The 25,822-nt window shown below is 44.3% G+C and overlaps 1 protein-coding gene across 8 annotated transcripts in view; it reads left to right on the forward strand.

Annotated features, from left to right (window-relative positions):
• The window catches only part of SH3RF2 (SH3 domain containing ring finger 2), a 140,308-nt gene that overhangs the window by 93,246 nt on the left and 21,240 nt on the right, over window positions 1-25,822 (forward strand). For 7 of the 8 annotated variants that reach the window (XM_047871949.1, XM_047871929.1, XM_047871922.1 and 4 more), the window contains 3 exons: window positions 16,059-16,150; window positions 17,414-17,584; window positions 24,842-25,095. In XM_047871949.1, coding sequence (XP_047727905.1) covers window positions 16,059-16,150; window positions 17,414-17,584; window positions 24,842-25,095 — 517 coding nt within the window. The remainder of the gene's footprint in view (window positions 1-16,058; window positions 16,151-17,413; window positions 17,585-24,841; window positions 25,096-25,822) is intronic. The other variant, XM_047871975.1, reaches the window with a different exon arrangement.

Raw genomic sequence — 25,822 nt, forward strand, 5'->3', positions numbered from 1 at the left:
TATTGCCAAGAACTCCATAAGGACAGCATAAGTGGTGCCTCCTGGCCCCTCCGGGGTTAAGCCCAGTTGAGCTTGACACGAGAGATGTTTAGTAAATGTCAGGAGAATGTTTGAATGAGGAAGAGAGCAAAACCCAGTGAATGTATATGTACCAATGTATGTGAGTCCATAAACATAAACAGGAAACTGAATACATGTGTGAATTAATGAATGATTAAGTGACTAAGGGACTGGATGAGAGAAGACAGAAATGAGTGTATGAGTGAGGGGATTCTCATAAAAGTGAGAAGTTGAACAAAGAAATAAGTATGTAAGTGAATGAAGGAAGGAGAGATCTATGGGACAGATGGGTGAGCAAGTGAGCGCAGGCTACTGGGTCTCTACAGATGCCGCATAACAAGGACACGGGGTGTCACTGCCAAGTTCTGCTGTCATTCTGCCTGGCTTGTTCATACCCTGCCAGCCATGGGGTTTTGAACTTAATCAATGCTCTCCCTTGCTGAGGGTGTGCCCATACTTTACAGCTTTAGTGTCTGGGGCTTTTGTCAGAAGGACAAAAACAGCTGCACCCATGGGCTAGAAGCCAGACAGCCCTGCCTTTGAGACTACAGTCTCCCTCCCATATGTGGAAAAAATAAGCCTTCAGCTGATGCATCCTCAGGCCCCTCTCTGCCATGTACTACAGGGTGAACAGGACCTACCCCAAAAGCTGAGTGCCCCACAAAGGCACACTTTCCAGGTACAAGGGATGGGCAACATGTTGATTTTGGGTGAAGTTCATGGCCAAGGTCATCCTAACAAGGTGGGAAAATGTGGATTCAAAAACACCCTATCTAAAGCAGATCCCTACAGTTAACTCTGTGGCCTCTAGAGTGCATACTTTGTCTGTTTTCTTGCTTTTTGTTTTGTGTGTTTTTGTTGTGTTGCCTGCTCCCTCGCTACCATGTAAGCTCCATGAGGACAGAGACAGGTACATGGAAATCTCAATAAATATTTGGGGAAAGTGAGTGAAAAATTGTCTGGAAAACAAGTAAACCAACCCCTTGAACCAGCTAACCCCAACATGACTCCCTCGCCCAGTGATGGGCCTGACCTAGCTCTACCACCAACTGGTAGGTGTGACCTTCAGCACTCCATTTGCCCTCTCTGAGGCTCAGGGGACCAAATGAGATTATCTTCAGGGTCACTTTCAGCTCCCACATACTAGGGTTCTAAAGCCAAGGGAGGGGCCTTTGGATTTTTTAAGATTCACATGGTTAGTATGAACCTGAGTGCCCTGGCCTCAGCACTTAAGAAAAAAAAGTTTGCTTATTAAAGGGACAGCCAGCCTGTGACGGGGTAAAGTGACCCTGGGTGTGGTGACATCTCTGTTTTGGCCAGTGGCCATCTGAGCATCATGTGTGACTATCCAAAGGTAGTCAGTCCTCTCTCTAAGGCTTTGCCTAGCCTCTGCACAGGGCCAAAGCCCACCCTGAGGTCCTGCTGCCCATGCCTCTAGAAAGCTGTAAAAGGATGCCATAAAACCTCCATGGCTGATTTGCAACAACATGGATGGAACTAGAGGGTATTATGCTAAGCAAAGTAAGTCAATCAGAGAAAGACAGATATATGATTTCACTCATACATGGAATTTGAGAAACTCAACAGATGAACATAGGGGCAGGGAAGGAAAAATAAGATAAAAACAGAGAGAGAGAGACATACCATAAGAAACTCTTAAATATAGAGAACAAACTGAAGGTTGCTGGAAGGCGGGGTCTATGGGAAGATGGGTTAAATGGATGATGGGCATTAAGGAGGGCACTTTTTGGGATGAGCACTGGGTATCATATGTAAGTGATGAATCAGTGGGTTCTACTCCTGAAGCCAGACTACACTGTATGTTAAGTAACATGAATATAAATAAAAAAGAAAGAAAGAAGAAAAGAGAAGAGAAAAGAAAAGAAAAGAAAAGAAAAGAAAAGAAAAGAAAAGAAAAGAAAAGAAAAGGACACCATGGCTGGGAAATCTCTTCTCAGACCTTTTTGTAGAGTTTCCAGAAACCGTACACACTCTTCCTGACTCAGCCCAGCAAATGAGGTACAGGGAGATAAAGAGGGCTCATCTGGGGGTTTCAGCCCTCACTGTCTCCTGAACCCTGAGAACCCTCCTGCCCTCGCAGTCAGAGCCACTTGGTCCAACCTCCAAAGTACACACACTGCTTTGCATACTGAAGGGACCTCTAAGAGGGCTGGCTCTCAACTCAGGATTTTTAGGTTTGACTCCCAGCTCAGCCTACTTTGCTGGCTCTATGGCCTTGGGAAAATTACTTGAGTATGTTTTAGACTTTGAGGTTGTGTGATTTCCAAAATCTGTTTGGGTGTTCCCATTTTATCTCAGTGAGATTATATACCTCTTAAGGGCAGCAACTATGCCTTCTTTTCGACCTTGACCTCATGCTCACCTTGCCTCATCTTGGGATCAGAACACTCAGGATGCTTCTTGAGTGGAGGGCATCAGACATTCACAAATCGCTGCTCTCCAAATGTTGATGGAGGTCTGTGAGTCAAACTCGACAGCAATGGCACACAGCCTCCTTTTGAGACAAATGACATCCACATTTTGTGGAAAACCATTGTTGGGAGAAGAGGCTGAGTTAGGAAACATCTAGGGAAGGTAAAGAACAAGGAGTAAAACTTCTTCCAAAAAATACACCTTGATTGTTTGATGTTAGCAAATTCTTACCACCAGCAGAAGAGAGAATTGGGAGAAGGGATAGGTCTCCTCACATCTGCCCCAGAGGGTTTAGACACTGACCTTCTTTATTGAGTGCTGAGGTACTGTTTGAAAGACTGGGGATACAAATACTTCTAGTGTTGCTCTAAGGACAAGGACAGGACAGGAAAAAATTAGGGATCCCGTTCTGAATCCAAGTCCGTGTCTTCATCCCTTTTTAGCATGTATCATGACATCTGGAAAGGTTTTACTCTCTCTTTATTTCCTGTCAGATGCAGTGCCCTGGAAGGTGAGATGCATCAATTATACAAACAGCCTGGAGCCCTGGGCTTGTGTGGTTCATTCAGGAAGGGAGAAGACAGCAGAGTGCTCACCCAAAGGGTAGTCAGCCTCTTCAGTACCACAGGCTGGGCCCCCTGGGGAGGGGTGGTGGTCTGCAGTGGCAGCCAATCAAAACTTTTCAAATCTCATTTGATACATGAGAGGACCAGCTTCTCCTGATTTCAGCAGAATCACAAAGACAACAAGCACACTATCCAGAGGGGGCTTTAAAGCACTGGCTTGGAAAATATCACATGTCCTTTTCACGCATTGTAGATACCTGAGTTTGTCTTTAGAAAGGACCTCGTAGCCACATTCTATCAATCCCATGAGAAGGAAAAATTGTCACACAGGCCTTAGCTTCTGTATGGGGTGCTTTCCCAAGTGTCACCTATGATAGCGAGGCAGAAGAAAGGCAGACTTGCCAACAAAAGGGTATCAGCCCAAGAGAGCTCCAGATTCTGTGGTCTCTAAAATCATAAATCCTTCATTTATTGAAGGGACTTACTTACTCAAAGGGAGCAAGGACAACTGCTTTGATAATGTGGTGGGCCAGTGAGCAATTCTCTTTTTTCTCTTTTTAAAAATGTCCATGGTGGGGTGACTGGGTGGCTCAGTCAGTTAAGCATCTGACTTTGACTCAGATCATAATCTCACAGTTCGTGGGTTCAAGCCCCGCATAGAGCTCTGTGCTGACAGCTCAGAGCCTGGAGCCTGCTTAGGATTCTGTGTCTCCCTCTCTCTCTGCCCTCCCTCACTCACACTATGTCTCTCTGTCTGTCAAAAATAAACATTAAAAAAAATTTTTTAAATAAAAATGTCCATTGTGGTTGTGGTGATATCCACTGAGAAAGTTTAAAAAATATTAAGAGACAGCAAACACATGGCAAGAAGTTAACTTTCTGAAGATACCAAGTGAATTTGACGTTGTCAAATGATTTCTGACCTTCCTCAATTCTTTGGAAAGGATTTTTAAAATTAATTCTTAGTCCTACTTCAGTTGGCCTGTCCAGCTATCTCCCCCAAAGTCCCATAAAAATTGACAAGTCCTTGGAGGAAAACCTAGCAAACTTAGCCTAAACCAGATGAAGGAATTTAGGCATGGGCAGGTTCGAAGGCTTGCCCAGGGTTCCTCAGCAAAAGAGTAACAAAGTGGGAGCCAGACCCAGGGAAATCTGAATGCAGCACCCCAGTTCCTTACAATTATGCTATATTGTCTCCTGGCTGATTTTAGTCCGCTACTGTCCCTATCCAACTCTCCCTGTGGGTCCATTTTCCTTAGCCCAGGAAAGAATTGTCAGCCCCACTCTCTCCACTGTGAAAAGCTACTTTCTAAAGACTATGTGTAGCCTATCAGAAGTGAGTAGAGTATTTCTAAATTTCTAAATATTCAGAGACTGCTCTTCTTTGGGATGCTCTTATCTGGCAAATGTGAGGGCAGGACCTTGGTGTAGGACAGATAGAAGATTTCTTGCACAGTCTGCACTATCATGGTAAGCATGGCACTCGGTACTTAGTAGCTACATAACAAGCATCTTCTGCAAATAAATGCTATGAAAGGACCCACACCAAATTTAAGAGGAACTTTGCTTCTTTAAATTTTTATGACCTTTAATGAAGCCCAATGAGAAGATTTAATTGTAATTATTGCTATGCAGTTCCTTCTCAAGTGGACTGTTATGACTAGGAGGGCAAGGGTCATAATTAAGGTATGGATATACCCTAGCATTTGAACAAGCCCTAATAGTATGTACCCCTTCAGACTCTGCTTTGGTACTAAAACCTACCAGCAGGCTTCTAAGTTCAGGAAAGCATGACATAGAAAAATGGAAAGGGGAGTGGTGGGGCCAGGATCACTGTGCCCAACCAAAAGACCCAGCTTAAAGAAGAAGATTTTGGGGGGTACCTGGGTGGCTCAGTCAGTTAAGTGTCCGACTCTTGGTTTTGGTTCAGTTCATGATCTCATGGTTCATGGATTCAAGCCCTGTGTTGGGCTCCATGTTGACAGTGCAGAGCCTGCTTGGGATTTGTTTTTGTGCCTGTCTCTCTGTCCCTCCCCTGCTCACACACTCTCTCTCTCAAAAATAGATAAACTTAAACAAAGAAAAAGAGTATTTTGTCTTTGTGGTTTAAGTGTGGGTTGCATTTTCATCTTTGTCCCAAGAAGCCAATGCAGGGGCGCCTGGGTGGCTCAATGGGTTAATCATCTGGCTTTGGCTCAGACCATGATCTCACAGTTTGTGGGTTCAAGCCCTGCATCAGGCTCTGTGCTGACAGCTCAGAGCCTAGAGCCTGCATTGGATTCTGTGTCTCCCTCCCTCTCTGCCCCTCCCCTGCTCACTCTCTCTGTCTCAAAAATAAATAAACATGAAGAAGAAGAGGAGGAGGAGGAGGAGGAGGAGGAGAAGAAGGAGAAGAAGAAGAAGAAGAAGAAGAAGAAGAAGAAGAAGAAGAAGAAGAAGAAGAAGAAGAAGAAGAAGAGGAGGAAGAGAGGAGGAGGAAGAAGGAGGAGGAGGAGGAGGAGGAGGAGGAGGAGGAGGAGGAGAAGCCGCCGATGCAGAGCACAGCTACATAGAGGTGCCAGACCTTACCTTTCTTTGGAAGCCTTAGGATGCTTGTGATTAGCCCAATCCAGTGTCAGGAAAGAGACTCTTAAATTCCTGTCCCACACACACAGTCAGTCACCTGTCACCTAGTCTTCCTCAAAGGGAATCTGGACTATCGTGACTGGCCCTTGTGTCCTAGAGAATGAATATTTCCTTCTTACATCCAGTCCCAGTAAGAAAGTCCTATCACTGCCCTCCTCTGACAAATCGGTCTTGTCTGCTTCCCATCACATCATAGTTACAATGGCAACTGTCTATTGGGTACTTCCTATCAGCCGGACGTTGTGCAAAGTACTTCGCGTGCATGTTCTGAATGAATGGTCACAAGAATGCTATGAGATAGCTATGACTATTGCCCCCTTTCATAGATGAGGATACTATGGCTCAGAGGAATTAAGTCTGAGCTTCACGCAGCCAGTATGTTACAGTGCCAGAATTCAAACTCACTTCAGACAGCCCAATAGTTCATTCTCTTAGCCATGGCTGCATAGTGTCTCGTGGAGTTACAGAAATCCCTCTAATCAGTGACTGTCTCATAGGGTTTTTCTTGACTAAAAGAGCAGGATTCCGTAGACTCTAGACTTGAACTGGCATTATGGGGATCCATGGTGGCTGGGATTTCCAAGCTTCTATGCAGATATTCCAAGCACCACCGTTTTTCCCCAACAGAAGTCTTCCAGGGGAATAAGTTAATCAGGAACTTATCTTCAGCAAACAGGATTTATGAAAAACATTTGACATCTGGTAAACAGCCATTGGCAGCCCTTTGGGATAGTATTATAACCCATAAAAAAATTTAAAATCTTTCACAAAGAAACCCCAGATTCTGACAGGTTTATAGGTGAGCTCTTTGACTCTTTACAAACTCTCCCAAAGAATGGAAGAAAAGAAGACATTCCCCAACTCATTTCATGAGGCTAAGGTAGCCTTAATATCAAAACCAGAAAACAATGTAAGAAAGGAAAATTTGAATTCTACCTCACTCTTAAACATAGATGCAAAACCCTCAAGTGTATATTAGCAAACCAAACCTGGAAGGTATGAAAATAATATACATCATGATTAATGTAGATTTTTTCCCAAGATTGAAAGGTTGGTTTAACTTTCCAAAATTAATCGATATAATTTATCACATTAACAGATGAAAGGGAAAAAACCATGTGATCTTTTCTATAGCTATAGAAAAAAAAGTTTGAAAAAATTCTATATCCATTCATTATATAGATATATATTTTTTTAACCTTAGCAAAACTCAAATAAAAAGGAACTTCCTTAACATGATAAATGGTATTTATAAAAATACACGGCGAACATCGTATTTAATATTGCAGTGTTAAAGGCATTCCCCTTTAGATTCAGAAAAAGAACATAATGAATGCCTATTGTGTTTTTGCTCAACACTGTCCCTTCTGGCGTACTTGGCCAATATAGTAAAAGCAAGAAAAAGAAGTAAATGGTTAAGTATTTGAAAAGAAGAAATGTAGCTGTCATTAGTTGTGAATGATACCATCTATATAGAGAACAGAGAAGAATCTGGAAAAATATATTAGGAATAAATATGAGTTTAGCAAGGTTACTAGATACAAATCAATACAATAAAGTTAATTACAATTCTGTACTCTAAAAAGAAAACACAAAGAAAAATATTTTCTTAAAAAGATACCATTTAAAACAGCAACCAAATTTTTTAAATCTCTAGGAATAAATCTAACAAAAGACCTGCAAGCCCTTTGTGGGAAAAATTTGTAAAACATTACTGAAAGACATTAAAGAAGACCTAAAATAAATGAAGAATTGTGCCATGTTCTTGAGTAAGAAGACTCAGTAATCTTAAGGATGTTGGTTCTGCTCAGATTTATCTATAAATTCAAGTCCCAGTGAGTTGTTTGTTTGGAACTTAAAGGGTAATTCTAAAATTCAAATGGAAGGAAAGACAATAGCCAAGATGTTTCTAAAGAAGAAGATGGAATTTGGTTGTGGTAAGGACCTACCCTATCAACTACCAAATTTTATTTCAAAGCTGTACTAATTAAGATGGCATGGATTTAGCATAGAGATTCTATTAAACCAATGGAAAATACTGGAGAGCCCAGAAATAGACATAGCACGGCGACTTGATTTATGGCAGAGCAGGCTTTGCAGATCAGAAGGGAAGGATGAACTATGGCATTGGGCTAATTGGGTATCCATGTGGAAAAAGATGAAATTGGATTCCTCCCTTGTCAAAAATCAATTCCAGGTGGATTAAAGACTTAAATGTGAAAGGCAAAACTATAAAACTTTTAGAAGACTATAGAGAAGTACATCTTTATGACCTTGGGACAAAAAAAAATCATATTCAAGATTTTTAAAAGTATAAACCATAAAGGAATATATTGTGAATTTGACTATATTAAAAATAAGAACTTCAGTTTATCAAAAGACACCACAGAGTAAAAATACAAGCTACAAAGTATTCATGTCCAAAATATTAGAACTCTATAACTTAATAAGAAAATAATAAATAACCCAACAGAGGGCAAAAAATAGACAAAGGATATGAACCAGAATTTCATACAAGACACAAGAATGGCCCATAAATGTTTGAAAAGAAACTCAAGCTCTTTAGTACTCAGAGAAATTAATTTGAAACCACAGTGAGATATTTCACACCCATCATAGACAGGTATTAAAAAGCTGGGCATTGCCACATGTTGGCAAGATTATGGGGTAACAGGAATTGCCATTTGCTGCTGGTGGAAGTGTAAATTGTTACAGCCACACCGGGAAACAATTTGTTATTACCTAATAAAACTTAGCAGGCTCATACCCTATGGCCCATCAATTCTATTTGTCGGTATGTATCGTGGAGAAACTCTTGCACAGGTGCCCGGGGGACATATACAAGACTGTTCATAGCAACATCGTTCATAACAGCCCCAAACTGAAAATCACCCAAATGACACATAAATGATAGAATGGTTAAAAGGTGGCATATGCATACAATGAAATACATGACAGCGGTGAAAATCAACCACAAAAACTTAAGATTGAGCCAAAGGTGCAACTCGCAGAAGAATACGCTCAACGTGAATGCATTCATACTGTGTTCAAAAACAGGCAAATCTAAACAACATGTTGTTTAGGGATGTATGCCAAGGTGGTAAAATTACAGAGAAAAGCACTGGGATGATGAGCACCAATTTCAACCCTGTGGTTACAGGGGCCAGAGGGAGGGGATCTGATTATGGAGGAATATGCAGAAGGCAGTATTCAATTTCTATTTTTATTCTGGTTCTTACGTTGGGCAGTATGTATACAGGTTCAGTTTTATTCTTCTCCTTTCAATGATACATAAAATTATATGCACTTGTGTGCATAATGTAATTTAAATTTTCCATAACAAAGGGAAATAACAGAGATGGGGGAGGGGAGGCACACAAAAATCAGGGGCAGCAGAAAGCATGACCTGCTCAGAGAGCAGAGAAAAGACTCCAAGGCTGAAGGAGGTGAAAAAGTGAGTGGCAGAGTGTAGGAAGGTGAGGCTGGAGAGAAAAGCAGGAGCCAGATCACAGGGGATATTCTGAGCTTTGATGACTACCTCGAAGATGTAAAATTAGTGGTCTTCACAGATACTTTGCTGACCTATCTTCTTAAGATTTTTTTTTTTTTGAGGTAGATCTAAAGGGACTGCTGGCAACTCACAAATGAACTCTCTTTCGGTGTTTTCGGTGCTTTCACTCTCTTTCGGTGTTTTCGGTGTTTTCACTCTCTTTCGGTGTCGGTGTTTTCACTCACAGGACAGATAAGTAGCACTAGGTGGCCACTCTTTACTCATTGGGCTGGGTTGCCTCTGAGATAGGTTAAGACAGGAAGGAAGGGGAGAGCAGTCTGGCAGAAGGAGCCCTGACTCTGTTGAGGCCTTGGTTCTGCCAGAGAAGGAAGAAGAAAAACAAACAAACAACCATTATTCTACCTGCTGTCAGATCTATTCCACATTACGTGGGGCCTTGGGCATGGATGGAAGTCACCATGAATAGAATAGATCTATGAGCATAAAAACAGAACACTGAATTTGACTGGGTGGCTTTTTTCTAGGATATACAAATCTGCCTTATACATATGACCCCATTAGCCATGTTGAGATCTAGAAATGTTAACCTTGGTGTCCTACAGAACATGCTCTGAGCATGGGGTTCTTCCTGGCTACCCATTTGCTGGCCACCTCCACAAAATCATGGAATCTTTTTATCTCAGTTTCCTCATTGGGAAAAATGGGGATAATGACAATGAGAATGTTATGTAAGTTAGCATTGGAATCATAGGGTGTGAGAGTGAAATACCTCTTGGAGATCAAGGCAAGCCTCTCCTGGCAGTGCCCAGAGCACCTTGAACTTCCCCTACCCCAGCACACGTCATGCTTATATACTTATGGATTTCACTGTCTTCCCTGGTATACGTGGTGAATTGCACATGAGGAAGGAGCCCCATGTGTCTCATTCACTGCATTAACCCCAGTGCTAGAACCATATAAGGTCTACACAAGGCAAGGGCTGAATGTGACTCTTAAGACTCCTTTAATCTGTAGAGGGAAATGGGTTTTTAACTTTATGAAGCTTGATGGCCAACTCTGGATTATCCATGGTGATGGGTACAAAAACTATCATATAATACCTAATTTTCTGTCTTGAAAACGCAGCCCTTCTCCTAACCCTGAGTGAACCCTCTGTAGGTTCGAGGCCCTTGTTAGCTCCTGGGAATACTGAGATACAGAAACACAACAGGCTCCAGAGTAGTTTACACTGGAGGAAGACAGTCACCCTGTGCCCACTAAGTTACTGAAAGGCATGAACCCGGGAGGAAATAGCTGAGTGCCACCATATGAGTTGGAGAGAGAGAGCAAACTTGCATTTCGGAGAGCTGGGGACACTGTCCTCCAGAAGAATAGGGTTGCTTCTTCCTATCCCCCATCACATTCTTGGGTCCCACTTTCAGGCCAGATCTTGCAGAGCTGTTGCATAAAAGGAGATGGATGTTCCATCCTCACCCTGTGCAGTAGCTAATCTCTTTCCAGATGGAAATAAGTACTATTTATTGAGCTCTTACAGTATGCTAAATAACTTACATTGATTACTTCACTTAGTCCTCCTAACAACTCCGACAGAAATACCATTATTGCCCTCATTTTATAGATGAGGAAGTGGAGGGGCGCCTGGGTGACTCAGTCGGTTAAGCGTCTGACTTTGGCTCTGGTCATGATCTTGCGGTTTGTTGAGTTCGAGCCCTGAGTTGGGCTCTGGAGCCTGCTTCAGGTTCTGTGTCTCTCTCTGTCTCTGCCCCTCCCCCACTTGTGCTCTGTCTCTGTCTGTCAAAAATGAATAAATGTAAAAAAAAAAATTTATAGATGAGTAAGTGGAGGACCCTCCAAAGAGAGTCACTTGCCCAAATCACAAACCCTAGTAAATGCTAGAACCACATGGCTGAATACTAAGCTAGACTTCCCCTCCAGATTCTGAGATAGCGCCACATCCTGCACTCCCTGTATGGCTGATGGTGAAGGTGCAGGGCCAACAGAACATTGCCACAACTCTGCAGGCTGCAGGCCTGTTTCCTCCCTCATTTAATACCCCAGAACCCGAAAATGCCTAGAAGCCACACAGCTGTGGATTCTTCTGCTACTGATAAAGACTTCTTTTAAATGAGTCATTTCCTTCAAAAAAGAGGAAAAACTGTTTTCACATTGTAGCAGAAATATCCACCCCCACCCTCAAATACACATCCTGTCTGACCCTGCTCAAGCCCCCAAACACTATGCCAGGAAGCACCAGTTGCTGGAGGGCCTTACAGCTGGCCTTAGGTTCCTTGTTGATATAGGGACCTGAGGTCACAACTGACCGCAGAGAACCACCTGCCAGAGGCCTGTTCACTTAGTCTGGTGGAACATACATGCCTCCTCAGAAGTTGGCCATCCATCTGGTTGTCCCCCATTTTTCCAGTGGGGCCTTCATTTCTGTCTTGTTCTGTCTGTCCTCCTTCCCTACCAGGCTCTCTCTTCTCTGCCCTTAGCTATCTTGCTCTTTCCCTTATCACCCCTTATTCTTCCTTCATTCTTGTTCATTTTCATTTGCACTTTATTTATTGAGCTTGTGTCTGATACATAGGTTTCCATTCTTGATTTCTCTCCTATTCAGGTGGCCCTCTGCTACGAGGGTTGCTTGCTAGCTGCCCAGTAATAAGCTGAACCATCCCTGTGCCCTCCTCTGACCAATCCCAGAGCTTGGGCTGGGTCAAGCTCAGGCTCCTTGGATTTTCCTGCCAACTAGATAATATATTCCTATTTTTTATCAGCTTTATTGAGCATAGTCACATCCAATAAAGTTCAGCGATTTTAAGTACACAGTTCAGTGACTTTTGGCAGATGCATAAATGTATATGATGACTACCAAAATCAAGACATAGAACACTTCCATCACCCCAGAAAGTTTTTTGCCATCAGTCAATCCTCTCCCCTCACTCCTGGCCATTGGCAGTCCTCCATCTGTTTTCTGTCACTAGTTTGGGTAATTTTAAGAATGTCCTACAAATAGCAAAGTAGAATATGTAGTCTTATGTGTCCTGCCTCTTTTACTTAGGATGATGTTAAGATTTATCCATGCCATTGCATGCATCGCTGAGGAACATTACCCTGTGGTTTTACCGCAATTTGTTTATTCATTCACCAGTTGATTGGCATTTGGGTTGTTTCCAGTTCAGGGCTAAAATGAAGAAAGCTGCTAAGAACATTCATGTCAAGTCTTTGTATGGACGTTATGTTTTCACTTTACTTTGATAACTGCTTGTGAGTGGGGTTGCTGAGTAGTGCATAAGTGTATATTTAACTTTATAACAAACACCCAACTTGTTTTCCAAAGCAGTGGCGCCATTTTACTTTCCCACCAGCAGTATGTAAGAGTTATAGTTACTCCACATTCTCACCAACACTTGGTATGGTCAGTCGTTTTCATTTTAGCCACTTTCATAGATGTGTAGTGGTATCTCATGGTAGTTGTAACTCGCATTTTCCTGATAATTACTGGTGTTGAGCATCTTTTCATGTGCTTCTTGGCCACTCAATCTCCTTTTGTGGTATCTTTTACCCATTTTTTATTGGATTGTCGTTTTCTCTGTGGGTTGTAAGAGTTTTCTGATATTTTTTCATCTGCCTTTTCTTCTTTCTTCCTCATTCTATCCCTCTGGCTCTGTGTTTTTCTCCCACTGTGTCCCGGTCCCAGTTTCTGACACCTCCCCCACCCCCAGAACTGTCCACTATCTCCCCTTCTCTCCTAGCTCCTTCTTGGCCTCTTTCCTCCTTGTTCATGGATGTTCTCCCTTCACCTCCAAGACATCTCAAAACCTGAGAATCTGGCCTCACTTCCTCTTCCATATTAGAAAGAACCCACTAAACACAAGCCCACTGATTTCAGTCCTGGCCAGGTTCAATGTTCCAAATAGGAGGAAGGACCCCCCCCCCTCCAAATGAAGACCGAGAGAAGTAAAAAGACATAGCCTAGTGTAATGGAGGGATGGCTTTGCATTCTGACATCTTTCTCTTCCCTAAATGATTAATAGTGTCTATAGATAGAAGGGCTTATTTTACTCAAGCCTAACACTGGAAAGTCATGGGTGTTAAGTGCATTCTGCTTAATCAGTGGTCCAACAGTCTCCACAAACATAAGATTAATTGTTCTCATAACAAGGCTCTCCCTTGGCACAAGTCCCAAGCCCAGCAGGGATTTGTTTTGTCGAGTCACAGGGAAGGAGTAGCCCAGCCCAAAGCTGGCAAACTTTTCTTCTCTCTTCAAGAGAACTGGTGTGACAATATTTGATTGCAAAGCACAAAGCACTTTACACAGTGATAGAGAACACAAGATGGGTGACTGTGGAATTTTTTTTAAGACCTTGCTGAGATATGCCTCACAGGCCATGCAGTTCACTCATTTTAAGGTGTACAGTTCAGGGGCACCTGGCTGGCTTAGTCAGAAGAGTGTGCAGCTCTTGATCTCAGGGTCATGAGTTTGAGGTCCACATTGGGTGTGGAGATTACTTTAAAAAGTGTATAATTATGTGGGTTTTTTTTTTATATTTTTATTTATTTTTGAGAGGGAGAGAGACAGTGTGCAAGTTGGGGAGGGGGAGAGAATTTTTATATTTTTATTTATTTTTGAGAGGGAGAGAGACAGTGTGCAAGTTGGGGAGGGGGAGAGAAAGGGAGACACAAGATCCGAGGCAGGCTCCAGGGTCCGAACCGTCAGCACAGAGCCCAATGCGGGGCCCGAACCCGGGAACCTCAAGATCATGACCGGAGCCAAAGTCGGACACCCAAATGACTGAGCCACCCAGGCGCCCCGGTGTTTTTTTAAATATAGTCACAGGTATGTGCAACCATTACCACAACTTTATATCATTTCCTCACCTCCAAAAGAAATCCTGTACTCTGTGACCAGCACTCCAACCCCTTTTCATCCCCAACCCCTAATCTACTTTCTATCTTTACAGATTTGTCTATTCTGGACATTTCACATAACCAGAATTATATAACACTGTCTTTTGTACCTGGCTCCTTTCATTTGGTGTAATGTTTTCCAGGTTTATGCATGTTCTAGCACGTCTCAATACTTCATTCCTGTTATGGCCGAATAACATGCCACTGTACAGATACACCATGTTTTGTTTGTCCATTCGTCAGTCAATGGGCGTTGGGGTTATTTCCACCCTTTGGCTATTATGAATAATGCTGCTCTAAACATTTGTGTACTAGTTCTCACGTAGACGTATGTTTTCATTTCTCCTGGGTATGGACTAGGAGTAGACTTACTGCATCATATGCTACTTCTGGTTAATCATTCAAGGAACCAGCAGACTATTTTCCAAAGGAGCTACACCCTATTACCTTCAAACTGCATCAAAGTTTCAGTTTTCTATACTCTCACCAACACTTGTTATCTGTTTGGAATGGTTTTTTGATCCTGCAACTATAGCTTCGAAACGTCAAACATACATGCACAGCACACATATATTTAGACAATCATCACCAGAGAACACACACAAAACTACCAAGTCATGCATACCAGCATATACCAGCACATATCTCTAGAGTTCACATATGTATACATATAACCCCGCGTAGACATTTACAATCACAAGCTCATGTACAGTCACAGTGCACATGCCTGTGAGTGCATAGACTCACATGTGGGAATGTAATCAGATGTACAGTAGACCAGTGCTGTCACACATGTGCATACGATTGTCATGGGTTGTGAACAAGCATGCACACAGAACCAGAGACATGTGCACTCAATAACGCATTCACTCTTGCCTGAACACACGTATACAAATGACAGTTGTGCCCACAAAAGCAGAGTCCTAAAAAAGGCACACATATATAGTTATCATCACTTATGGGGGTGGTAACTGAACATAAATTGAGTGTATTTACTCTGGATGACAAGGAGATGATTGAGATTACCTTCGTGCTTGGTGTACTGGGTAGGAAGATGTTTTCATTCATTTATTTGTTCTTTAAGCTACAAGTGTATATTGGGCACATAGAAAACACAGTGATGAACAAGACATAGTCCCTGCCCTCATGGAACTTATAGTCTAGTGGTGGGGCAGTCAACTGTGGTATGTGTCAAGAAGGAAATAAATAAGGTAATATGATAAATAGGCAAGGTGCCAGGATAGTAGTTTCCAAGTATTTTTAGCAGTGTTGCTCACTCTTTCATCCTGGCGAAGTGAACACTATTTAGATTCACCTTCCATAAGTCACTGGATAAACTGGTGTGTGTGTGTGTGTGTGTGTGTGTGTGTGTGTGTGTGTGTGTATTAATACTAGCATTATTAAGAGTGTGGGCTCAGGACCTAGACTACCCTGGTTTAAAATTTGGTTTCTTTCAAATTGGGTGATCCGCAAATTCTCATTCGCAATTAGGGATGCCCATTGTACCTTTAGTAAGGATTAAATTAGCTGATACTTGTAAAGCATTTAAAAGTGCCTAGCCAGTGTCAAGTTCTCATTAGTAGCCATGATATCATTTTCTGAGTGTAGGTTTCCATAGAGGGAGCAAGTGCACTAGGAGGTGGGTCGGGAGAGGCTGGGGGAATAGATCAAGGAGCCCAGTAGTGTCCTGTTGACCAGGGACTGGATGAGTCTTCATCTTCTACCATGTTGGAGCAGCCGTTGGGAAGACAGCCCTGGCATGACACCCTGGCAGGCCATAAACCAGTCCATCCCCACCTCACTGCCTCCAGCCACTAACCACAGAGAAGATGCATGATGTGTGGCACTGGGCAAGGCTCTTGGTTTCCAGCTGCATCGGGCCTTTCTGCAGCAGCTCCACTGTGGGCCTGGTGTGTAGCATTCATTGGTTCTGCTTGGCTGTCTTTTCTGTGTAGGTCAGCACTTACCATTCCATACCTGGCTCCCCAGGACATTCCGCAGCCATCGTCAATCTGTCCGGCTCCCAGCAACACCTCTCAGCAAACATGTGAGTAACAAGCTCAGCTCTCCACCCCCGGGTCGTGGCCAGAGAGGCCACTTTTGCCACCCCTCTGCCTTCAAGCATCACCACTCCCAGACCATCCCATACAAAGAGACAACAAATCCCCTTCCTTTATATCCTTCAAAGGAAATAATGCTGAAAAACAGATTGGCAAGCCACATCATCCTAGCTCATTATTTTACAAAAGTAGAAAGGAACTGGAAGATTAGACACCAAAACATTGCTGGGAGATTGGATACTGAGCAATTTCTGTTGTCTTCTTCTAGATTCAAAATGTTGGGTCATAAATAGATGTTGAAATATAGCATTTTGGTGGAGGGAAACCCTGTAGAAGAGAATACCCTGCCCAGCCCCTTTGATAAAACCTTCCAGTGTCTCATAGTCCTTGGAGTCTAGAGGGACTTCTTGATGTCCAGCCTGAGGCCATACATTGGTAACCTGAATCTGGCAAGCCCACATGGGTTACTTTTAATGCTTTTAGTCAAGCATATATTCTCACTTCCACACCCTCGCTGTGTCTTCACCCCTGGCTCATAACTAGATGCTATCTGCCTGACGCCTGTGTAGACTGCAAACTGGAAAGTCACGACTCTAACCCAAGGACATTTTGCGATGTTACAAATGCATCATCGCGCTCCATCCCGCCATGCAGCCAGGATTCCACTGTCTGCTAACAAACTAAAATCAACTCCTACCTCCCCTCCCCAATGTCTGCTTCCCTGCCTACATTAAGCTAGCTCCTCTGGCCATTCCTGGGAATCAAATGTGCCCCCGCTCTCAGCAGAGGGAACAGATCAGAGAGTCTTCTGTTCTGACCTCTCCTTTCCCTTCACTTGCTGGCTGCAAACATGTTCTGGGGTGATACATTAAGCAGTATGAAAAAGCATCCTGGGCAGAGCCATAACTTCTAGGTTTGAGACCAGGCTCTGCCACTAATTCTGGGTCACCAACTCCTTTCTCTATCCTAGTCCAGTTTCCCCATTGTCAAAACGCCAAGGTGGCCTAAATTAGTGATCTGAAGCTGTGTGGCACTCTGTGGAAAAGCAGGGATGTTGGCCCGTCCAGTGCTACTTCTATCACTATAGGTTCTATCACTATCACCTGCCTTCCATACCGACATTTCACCATGAAGAAGTTAGTTATTTCTAACCACTGGGTCAGTGGTTCCATTTCCCTTCACTCTTTGCTGGCTCCATGCCCTCCTCCAGGCACGTTCCCCTTCTTCACTCAGTTCCCTTGTCTCCCCAGGTTTGTGGCCCTGCACTCCTACTCAGCCCATGGACCCGATGAGCTGGACCTACAGAAGGGAGAAGGCATCAGGGTCCTGGGCAAGTACCCAGACGGCTGGCTCAGGGGCGTCTCCTTGGTCACTGGGCGGGTTGGCACCTTCCCCAACAACTATGTCATCCCCATTTTCAGGTGCGTGCCCTCTATTCTCAGGCAGTGGAGGTCGGGTCCACTAGGCCCAGGGCCATCTGTGGTTTCACTGCTCAAGGACTCAGTGCTCCTTTGGAGCGTAGGCCAAGAAATGGCCTAACACTTTTTTTTTTTAATTGTAGAAAGTTATCTTTTTTAGAGTTCTTCACATTTTACAAGCACTTTCACATCTTTTAACTCATTGGATGTGTTCAAGAGTCCCTCCTGTAAGGGAGATGTGATTTTACAGATGAGGAAAGTGATGTACAGAGTTAAGCAACCTGCTCAAGAGCTGGGTTTCAGGTTTTCTATAGTACGAACCCCCAAAATCCCATTCATATCCTGCACCCCAACTCTCCTGTATAGCCGAATAATGGGAGCCTGTGATAATCAGAAGACCCCTCAGAGCACTTCAGGAAACTTCGTAAGACACTAGGCCAGTAGGCAGACTTTCCATGACTCAGACTACGACCTGTCCATCCACACCCCAGGCCAAAGGCTGGTTACCCTGTAGGTCCCTGTCCCTATCAGCGTTCCCAACTTTTTTATTCTCCAGCACACCCGACCCTTTAACTTAAACCACCACCACAGATCCCTGCACTGCCCATGGCTCCGCCTTCCTCCACCCCACATCCACCCAGGCACAGCCTGTCACAAGGCAGTGAGGCCATCCCCACACATCAAACACTGTCTCTATGACATAACTCCAAGGAAAGTGATAACCCATTGTACTCTCTGGGGGGGGGGGGTCAGAGCTGGAGTCCTATGTCCAGTTTGGGGGAGCTTCATAAAGGTGGGGCACAGTGTCCGGAGGAGGGCCACAAAGATGGTGAGGAGACAGAACACTACACCACAGTAGACAGTCATAGAAACACTTGGGTAAAGCTACAGAAGACAGGGTCAGAGGGACCATAACAAGCCGTGGAGACAGGAAATCTGTTCCATGAGGGGAAAGTGAACCAGTGGATACAGCTTAGAAGTTGGATCCGTAAAAGTTTGCACTTTCTAACACATAGGTTTTTTTCCAATAAGGTTGGCTGGTGAGGTGGTAGGACCCCCTTTCTAGGAAGAGTACAGGCAAAGTCTGGGTTTCCATAGATCCAGGCTTAGATAAAAAGATTTCTTCACATGGCAGAAAGTTGAACCAGAAGTTATCTCCTTCAGTGGAAGGTTCTTGGAATTTGTTAGAAAGTTGCAAAATCTCCAAAGGCAAACTAAGCGTGTCTATAGCTGATGCTGTAGTCAACAAATATTTATCAAGCATAAACTATGTGTCAGGCACCTTTTTAGACACAGGAGAAACACCAGTGGACAAAACACACAAAATCTCTGCCCACCAGAAGTTACATTCTAGTGGTACAGACAGATAATAAACAAGGTATATAAGTAATGCAAATGGTGTGTTAATGGTAAAGGCCAAGAAGAAAAACAAGAAAAGGATTGAATTAGTAGAGGTGGTGATTAAAATTTTAATAGGTTGGTCAGGGATGGCCTTACTGAGAAGAAGGAAATGAGGCCGGTGTATTCCAGACCAAGGAACAGCAAGTACAATTGCCCTGAAGTAGGAGTGAGCCTGACATGAAGACCAGTAGGACTGGTTTAGACCAAGTCAGGGGGATGTTAACAGGAAATGAGGTCAGAATGGTAACAGGTGAGCCAGATCATATAGAATTTCCTAGGTCATAATGAGGAATTGGCTTTAACGCTATTGCAAGGTTTTGAGCATAAGAGTGACATGATTTAACTTACATTTTAACGAAAATCCCTGTAGTTGCTGGGTTGAGAGTAAGCTGTAGAAAGGAAATGTGGAAGCAGAGAAACTAATTAAGAAGATACTGTAATACTCTGGGGGATAAGTGATGGTGAATAGAGCCAAGGCATTAGCCAAGGAGGCAGGGAGAGGTGGTTAGATTCTGGATATACTCTGAAGGTAGACACCACAGGATTTTCTGACAAATCAAATATCGGGTGTGAAAGAATAGAGGAGTAAGGTGAGTCCTAGTTTTTTTCCCCAAGTAACTGGAAAATGGAGTTGCCTTTTACTGAGCTAGAGGGGGAAACCAAGAGGCATGGGTTCTGAGATGTGAGGGGAAGCAAAAGCTCAGTTTGCAGCAGATTAAGTCTTAGATGCCTGTTAGCAGTCCTGGTAGAGATGTTGGCAAATGGTTGAGTATACAAGCCCAGCATTTAAGGAAGAAGGTCCAGGCTTGAGAACGTATTTAAAACCCTAGGACTAGATGAGACCATTGTGGTAGGATCAATTGTATTAGAGAGAATGACAGTGAGCCAGAAGCCAAATTTTGTGTGTGTGTGTGTGTGTGTGTGTGTGTGTGTGTGTGTGTGCGCGCGCGCGCGCGCACGCATGTGTATATAATTTACTGTCAAGTTAGCTAACATACAGTGTATGCAGCACGCTCTTGGCTTCAGGATTAGATTCCCTTGTTCATTGCTTACATATAACACCCAGGTCCCAACAAATGCCCTCCTCAATGCCCATCACCCATTTTCCCCTCCCCCCCACCCCCATCAACCCTCAGTTTGTTCTCTGTATATTTAAGAGTCTCTTATGTTTTGCCTCCCTCTCTGTTTGTAACTATTTTTTTTTCTTCCCTTCCCCCATGGCCAGAGGGTAAAATCTTCATGGAATGAGTGGAGAGAGGCTGAGAGAGGAAATGGTGACAAAGTGATGCGACAGGTGGTCAAGTCTGATACTATGAGTCAAAGCTGGGAAGGATTAAGGAGGGTGGGGGAATGGTCTAGAGGTGCCAATGAAGAGCAAGAAGGACATCTACCCTAACTCAGGAACACTTTCTTCCATGGGATCTGACATCAATTCTGTAAGGCCCATGTCTGCTACTAAAGCATTTGCTTATGCATCACGCCTTAGCCCAGTGTCCTGGTTATTCCATGAAAACACCATTAGAATAAGTGTGACCATATAATTTATCATCCAAACTAGGACACTTTTTTTAATATTTTCTTTATTTTTGAGAGACAGAGAGAGAGAGAGAGAGAGAGAGAGAGAGAAACAGAGACAGAAGGAGACACAGAATCCGAAGCAGGCTCCAGGCTCTGAGCTGTCAGCACGGAGCCCGACGCGGGCTTGAACTCATGAACCACGAGATCATGACCTGAGCCAAAGTCGGATGCTTAACTGATTTAACCAACCAGTCACCCCCAGACTAGGACACTTTTAAGAAAAGAAGGAGACACACACACACACACACACACACACACACACACACACTTTTAATACACCAGGAGAGCAGATGTAAACTAAGACTCTCCTAGGAAAATCTGGACAAATGGTTACCCTCACTAGAATGCATGGAGGATTCCATTCCAGTGTATTCCAAGGCTCCAGCTTCCCTTTCTCTCCTTGGCTTTTGTCCTAGGTACATGTATTGTGTCCTTAGGCAAGCCATGAGACATCTAGACTCACCTGTTCAGAGACAGCCACATCAGACAGTGGATGGAGTTTCAGCCATAGGTTGCCATTGAATCTGTCCCTCCCCTCCAGTTGATAGAATCCTGAACATATGTGTATACTGAGGTGCTACTTATGTGTATGTGGATTTTGCTTCTAGGGAACCAACATTTCCAAAAAGAGGAAATCCCTGTCAGAGTATATTCTCCTGACAGCTGTTAAGTGACAGAGGATTGGTGCTCTCTCTGTGTGAAGTTCTCCTTGATGGTCTCCTGATGCAAAGGAAGGTCCCATCACCAGTAATCTTAGACATGGGTCTATGATGCCCGATTTATCTACCTGGGAGCAGCTCATCCTTGTTCTTAGCCACCCTCTCCTTTTGCTTCTTGGGGCTGAATGATGTGGTCCTTTGTCAGCTTAGTTTCCACTCCTTTTAGCAGGTTGTGTTAGGACTGAGTGGGTTGGACTACATATGCAAGGCCCCTTTCTGCTCTTTGGTTCTGCATGTGTGTGAGGTTTTCTTCCCATCTCTGTTTTCTGTTTGCAGCGATGCCTCTCACCACCAGCAGCCCCCTTGGGCTAGAAGGCAGCCTTTTATAAAAGAGCCAGGGCTCGAAAGTATGAGGTCCCCCCTGAGCACTGGAACCTTTGCTTTATTAGCATTATGCCCCAATGAACTGGGCCTGCCAGAGCTTGGGGACTAACTCTATAGAAAGACTAGTGCTGACCCAAATGCCAGGGTATTAAGATTCAGCAAGTGAGCCTTTTAATTCCCAAGAGAATAAAAGGCAGCTGTGCCCTCCAGAGTGCCAGCCCTCTCTCAATGCTAGATATTGACACCCACCTGTCCAGCCGAGTTGACCACAAGTAAATCTCTGCCACCGTGACATGCTTTCCCAGGCCCTGGAGGCAGCCACAGGCTCAGACTGTGCAGAACGTTTGTCAAGTTTCCATCTAAATCCCCTCTGACTAGCGTCAACATACTTTTCCTCCTTCAGGCATAGTCTTGGTGGGAGGCACAAGTTTCCTCTCTTTTCAGAGGCTTAAGAAACTAGCTCCTCCTTCTCATGTCCCCCTCCTCCTCCTCTCTATCCTGCTCTTCCTCCTTATCCTCCCTCTCCTCCTCCTCCCATAACCCCAGCTAAGAAACAGGCTCAGCCCATCTGAGGCTCTCTCTTAGGGCTTGGAAGCTTGAACCAGAGAGGAAAGAATGTGGTTGCAGTTGAAGACCTTTCATGGCAAGAACACAATCAGCAACGTCTGATCAGACCCCTGCCCCCTATCTCAGATATCTGCTGCCAGACTCTCAGCAGCCTCCCTCAGGTCCTGTTTCCAAGGCCTCTCTGCCCCTCATGTTCTCCCAACACAGTCCCTTCTGTCCAGTAGCCAGGATATTCCTCTTTCTTACAACTTCACCAGGCACATGCACCCCCCTGGTGCCTTATGGATGGAAAAAGCAATACAGGGGCCAACACTCGGTTCTTTGAACTTTCTACCCAGAACTATATAAAGTTGCCAGGGTGCAAGCTTTCCCTTACCAGGAGGCTGCTGCCAGTGGTGAGTACAGTAGAGCCGCAAATGCCCCTTCACATACGGCGGGGGGAGGGGGCTAGGTCTTATGGGTTCCTATCACAGACAGGAAAGGGGACACAGACCTGCACACTCAAAGCAGCACAATAGAGCAAGTTGGAGGCAATAGCACTCCTTCCCCCCTCAAACCCCTCTTTCAGTCTCTCCATCTGGAAAACAAGGATCTGGAGTGTAATGGGGATTAATTAATATATGTTCACAAAGTACTTTGATATTAGAAGAAAGCGCTGGGTAAGTGCTGAGCTTTTTGCCAAAAGACAGAGAGGGACTCCTGTTGGAAGAAGGACTTTGGATTTAAGAGTTTTTGGAACCTGACCTAGTGCTGGGCTCAGAAAAATCAGGTTGCAGCTCGGTCTATCAACAGTCATTCAGAGAAGAGACTTGTGGAATAAGGCTGGCTTGGGCCTAATTAACTGTATTCTGTGCTTGCTGCTGCTGGGAATGGTTATGGAACCTGTCTTTCCTGTGGCCAGCCCATTTTACAGCATCCAACACCTTGAGGCCCCCCTTCAAAAAACAGGCAGATCTAGCACATGACCATGGAGGCCAAGGCCAAGGATTTCTCTCCACTGCCAGCCCTTAGCTCCAGAATAGAGTGGGAGCTCTTACTGGCAGGAAGCCTGCACCCCTTTACTGACGACATCACCGGGACCAGAGGCAGGTTGATGGCTGTGGATAGAAGTCCCATCACTGTAAGCATCATTTCTGGGCATTTGGCTGCGTATGCTTCTTGGGCAGAGTTGGTCACGTTAAATAACGCCTTACCTATATTTGTACCACTGGCTGGCTCGTTGTTAAGCTCCATATCACTTTTTTCAGCCAAAGAAGGAGAGAAAAGGAGGAGAAGAAATAAAGGGAAATGACTGTAGGCATTAATGGAAAGGCCATCAGGGAGGGCATCTCTGAGCCAGGGTCTTGGTTGAGTTGGTTTTTCCCAGGGAGGTTATTTCATCATCCGAGTGACAAGCTGATCAATGGACTGCTCAATCGGGGCTGTGATTTTGGGGTAGGATTGGTAAAAGGGCAAGAAGGGCATGTAAAATGGCAGCCATTCCCCATAGGGTTCAGGGAGTAGCCATCTGGAAGCAAGTGACTGGAGATTGGTGTTTTATAAAACTTTAATACTAGTCTTAAAAGTCAGAACCCAAGGCTGAAAAGGGAGGGTCTTCCAAAGGCACGTGTAGGGCCTCCCCACTGCTTCAGTTTGTTTCTTTCAAGCAGGATTCAGGGCTTACCTTGCTACCTAAATGATGAACACTCTCCCTAGCCAGGAGGGAGTGTGCTCAATGGTAAGATGGTGATCTTTTCAGTGGTAGAGGAGAGGGCCAGCCTGGACCTGGGTTCAAATCTCAGGTCTTGTAGCTGCTTGGCCAAGTAACTGTAAGCCTCTATTTTCTTATCCATAAAATAGTGGCACTTGGGGTGCCTGGGTGGCTCAGTTGCTTGAGCGTCCAACTTCGGCTCAGGTCATGATCTCGTGGTTCATGAGTTTGAGCCCTGCATCAGGCTCTGTACTGACAGCTCAAAGCCTGGAGCCTGCTTCAGATTCTGTGTCTCCTCTCTCTCTGCCCCTCCCCTGCTCACACTCAGTGTCTGTCTGTCTCTCTCAAAAATAAATAAAAACATTTTTAAAAATTAAAACAAAAATAGTAGCACTAATAGAACCCACAAGATAATGGGGGCAAAGCACTGCCCAATGCCCAGCATACAGTAAGTGCTCAACATGTGTTAGCCCAAACAACTGGCATCAGTGCTGAAAGCATCATGGAAATCATTCAACAAACATTTTTTGATAAGCAATAGATGCAGAACACAAAGGATATAAAATAAGGCATAAAATATCTCTGCCTTCCCTGAGTTTAGAATCAAAGGGGAAAGTCACAGAATGAATAGGAAATCAGAACCACAAAACGAGTTGAACATGTACAAGACCTTGTGCTCCAAACTCTTGGGGTTAGGAGTGATTAGAGCTGGAATGAAAGATGACCTAACTCAAGTGTTCTCATTCCAATGGGGCCTCAGTATGAGCCCCTCTCCCTGCCCTCTGCACACCTGCACAGTTGCCCAGCTGTAAATCGTGAGACCCACATGATCATGCCTGTGTGGTTAATAAAGGGAACATATATGATAGGAAGGGGGTGAAGAGAGACCACATTCAGTATATGGTTGAGAGCTGTTTTAAATAGGACTCATAACTGAACGTTTTCTTTATTTCTTCTCTTTAAAACGCTTGCAACAACCAGAAAGACATCTAGTTTTCCAGATTCTCGGAGTCCTGGTCTCTACGCCACATGGACGTTATCCAACTCCTCTGTGTCCTCCCAAGGCAGCATTTCAGAAGGTGATCCCCGGCAGAACCATCCCTTCAAGTCCGTCTTTGTGCCCACCGCCATAGTCAACCCCGTGAGGAGCACAACCAGCCCGGGGACTGTAGGACAGGGCTCTCTTCGGAGATCCGGGAGGAGCAGCATGAGAAAGAGTAAGTGGTGGCAGAGAGGTACGTGCCTACAGCTAAGTGATGGGGGGATCTGGCTCTGGGGTAGACAGAGTACATGTTGCAAAAGGAGGATACTGGCTTTAAAACAAGCCTCTGTAAAGAGTGCTTTTAATTCCCAAATAGTGACTGGTCTTATTGGATGAAGCCAGACCGACTTAAAGTCACTGCCCTTGGTCACTCCACACACGTATACTGAATGGTGGGGATGGTAGCAGCCCGGAGTGCCAGCATATAATTAGAACACAGCCAAGGTGGATGCTGGCTGTAGTTAAGACACAACAAGCAAAGTACTTGCTGGATCAGGGCTTCTCTGCTCCAGGGAACCCCGCAGGGGTGCTAAAAGGGAAACATGGGAAATATCGGGGAGGTGGGTGGGGGAGGGGGGTAAAGAGGGTTGAAGAGTCAATGCTGAGAGTCCCCAAATCTTGCTTTGTTATTTGACTAATATATACATGAGGTTAAAAGCATTTTTATTGTACAAAAGGAAGTCTCCTTCATATCCATAACCCCCGTCCCCAGTGCTCTTCTGTGTATATACATAGTATCTCGTAATCATACCCACCACATGCACTGTTCTGCAGCTTGCTGTTATTTTACCTGTGTGACATCCACACTGCTCATGTGGCAATGCTTTCATCCCCTAAAATATTGAACCACTACATAAGACCTCATTTTCAGGCACTTTAAAAAGCGTCTGGAACCCATTGTTCTACAAAACAGGAAGGTT

This window comes from Prionailurus viverrinus, chromosome A1, assembly GCF_022837055.1.
Source record: "Prionailurus viverrinus isolate Anna chromosome A1, UM_Priviv_1.0, whole genome shotgun sequence".
Lineage (NCBI taxonomy): Eukaryota > Metazoa > Chordata > Mammalia > Carnivora > Felidae > Prionailurus > Prionailurus viverrinus.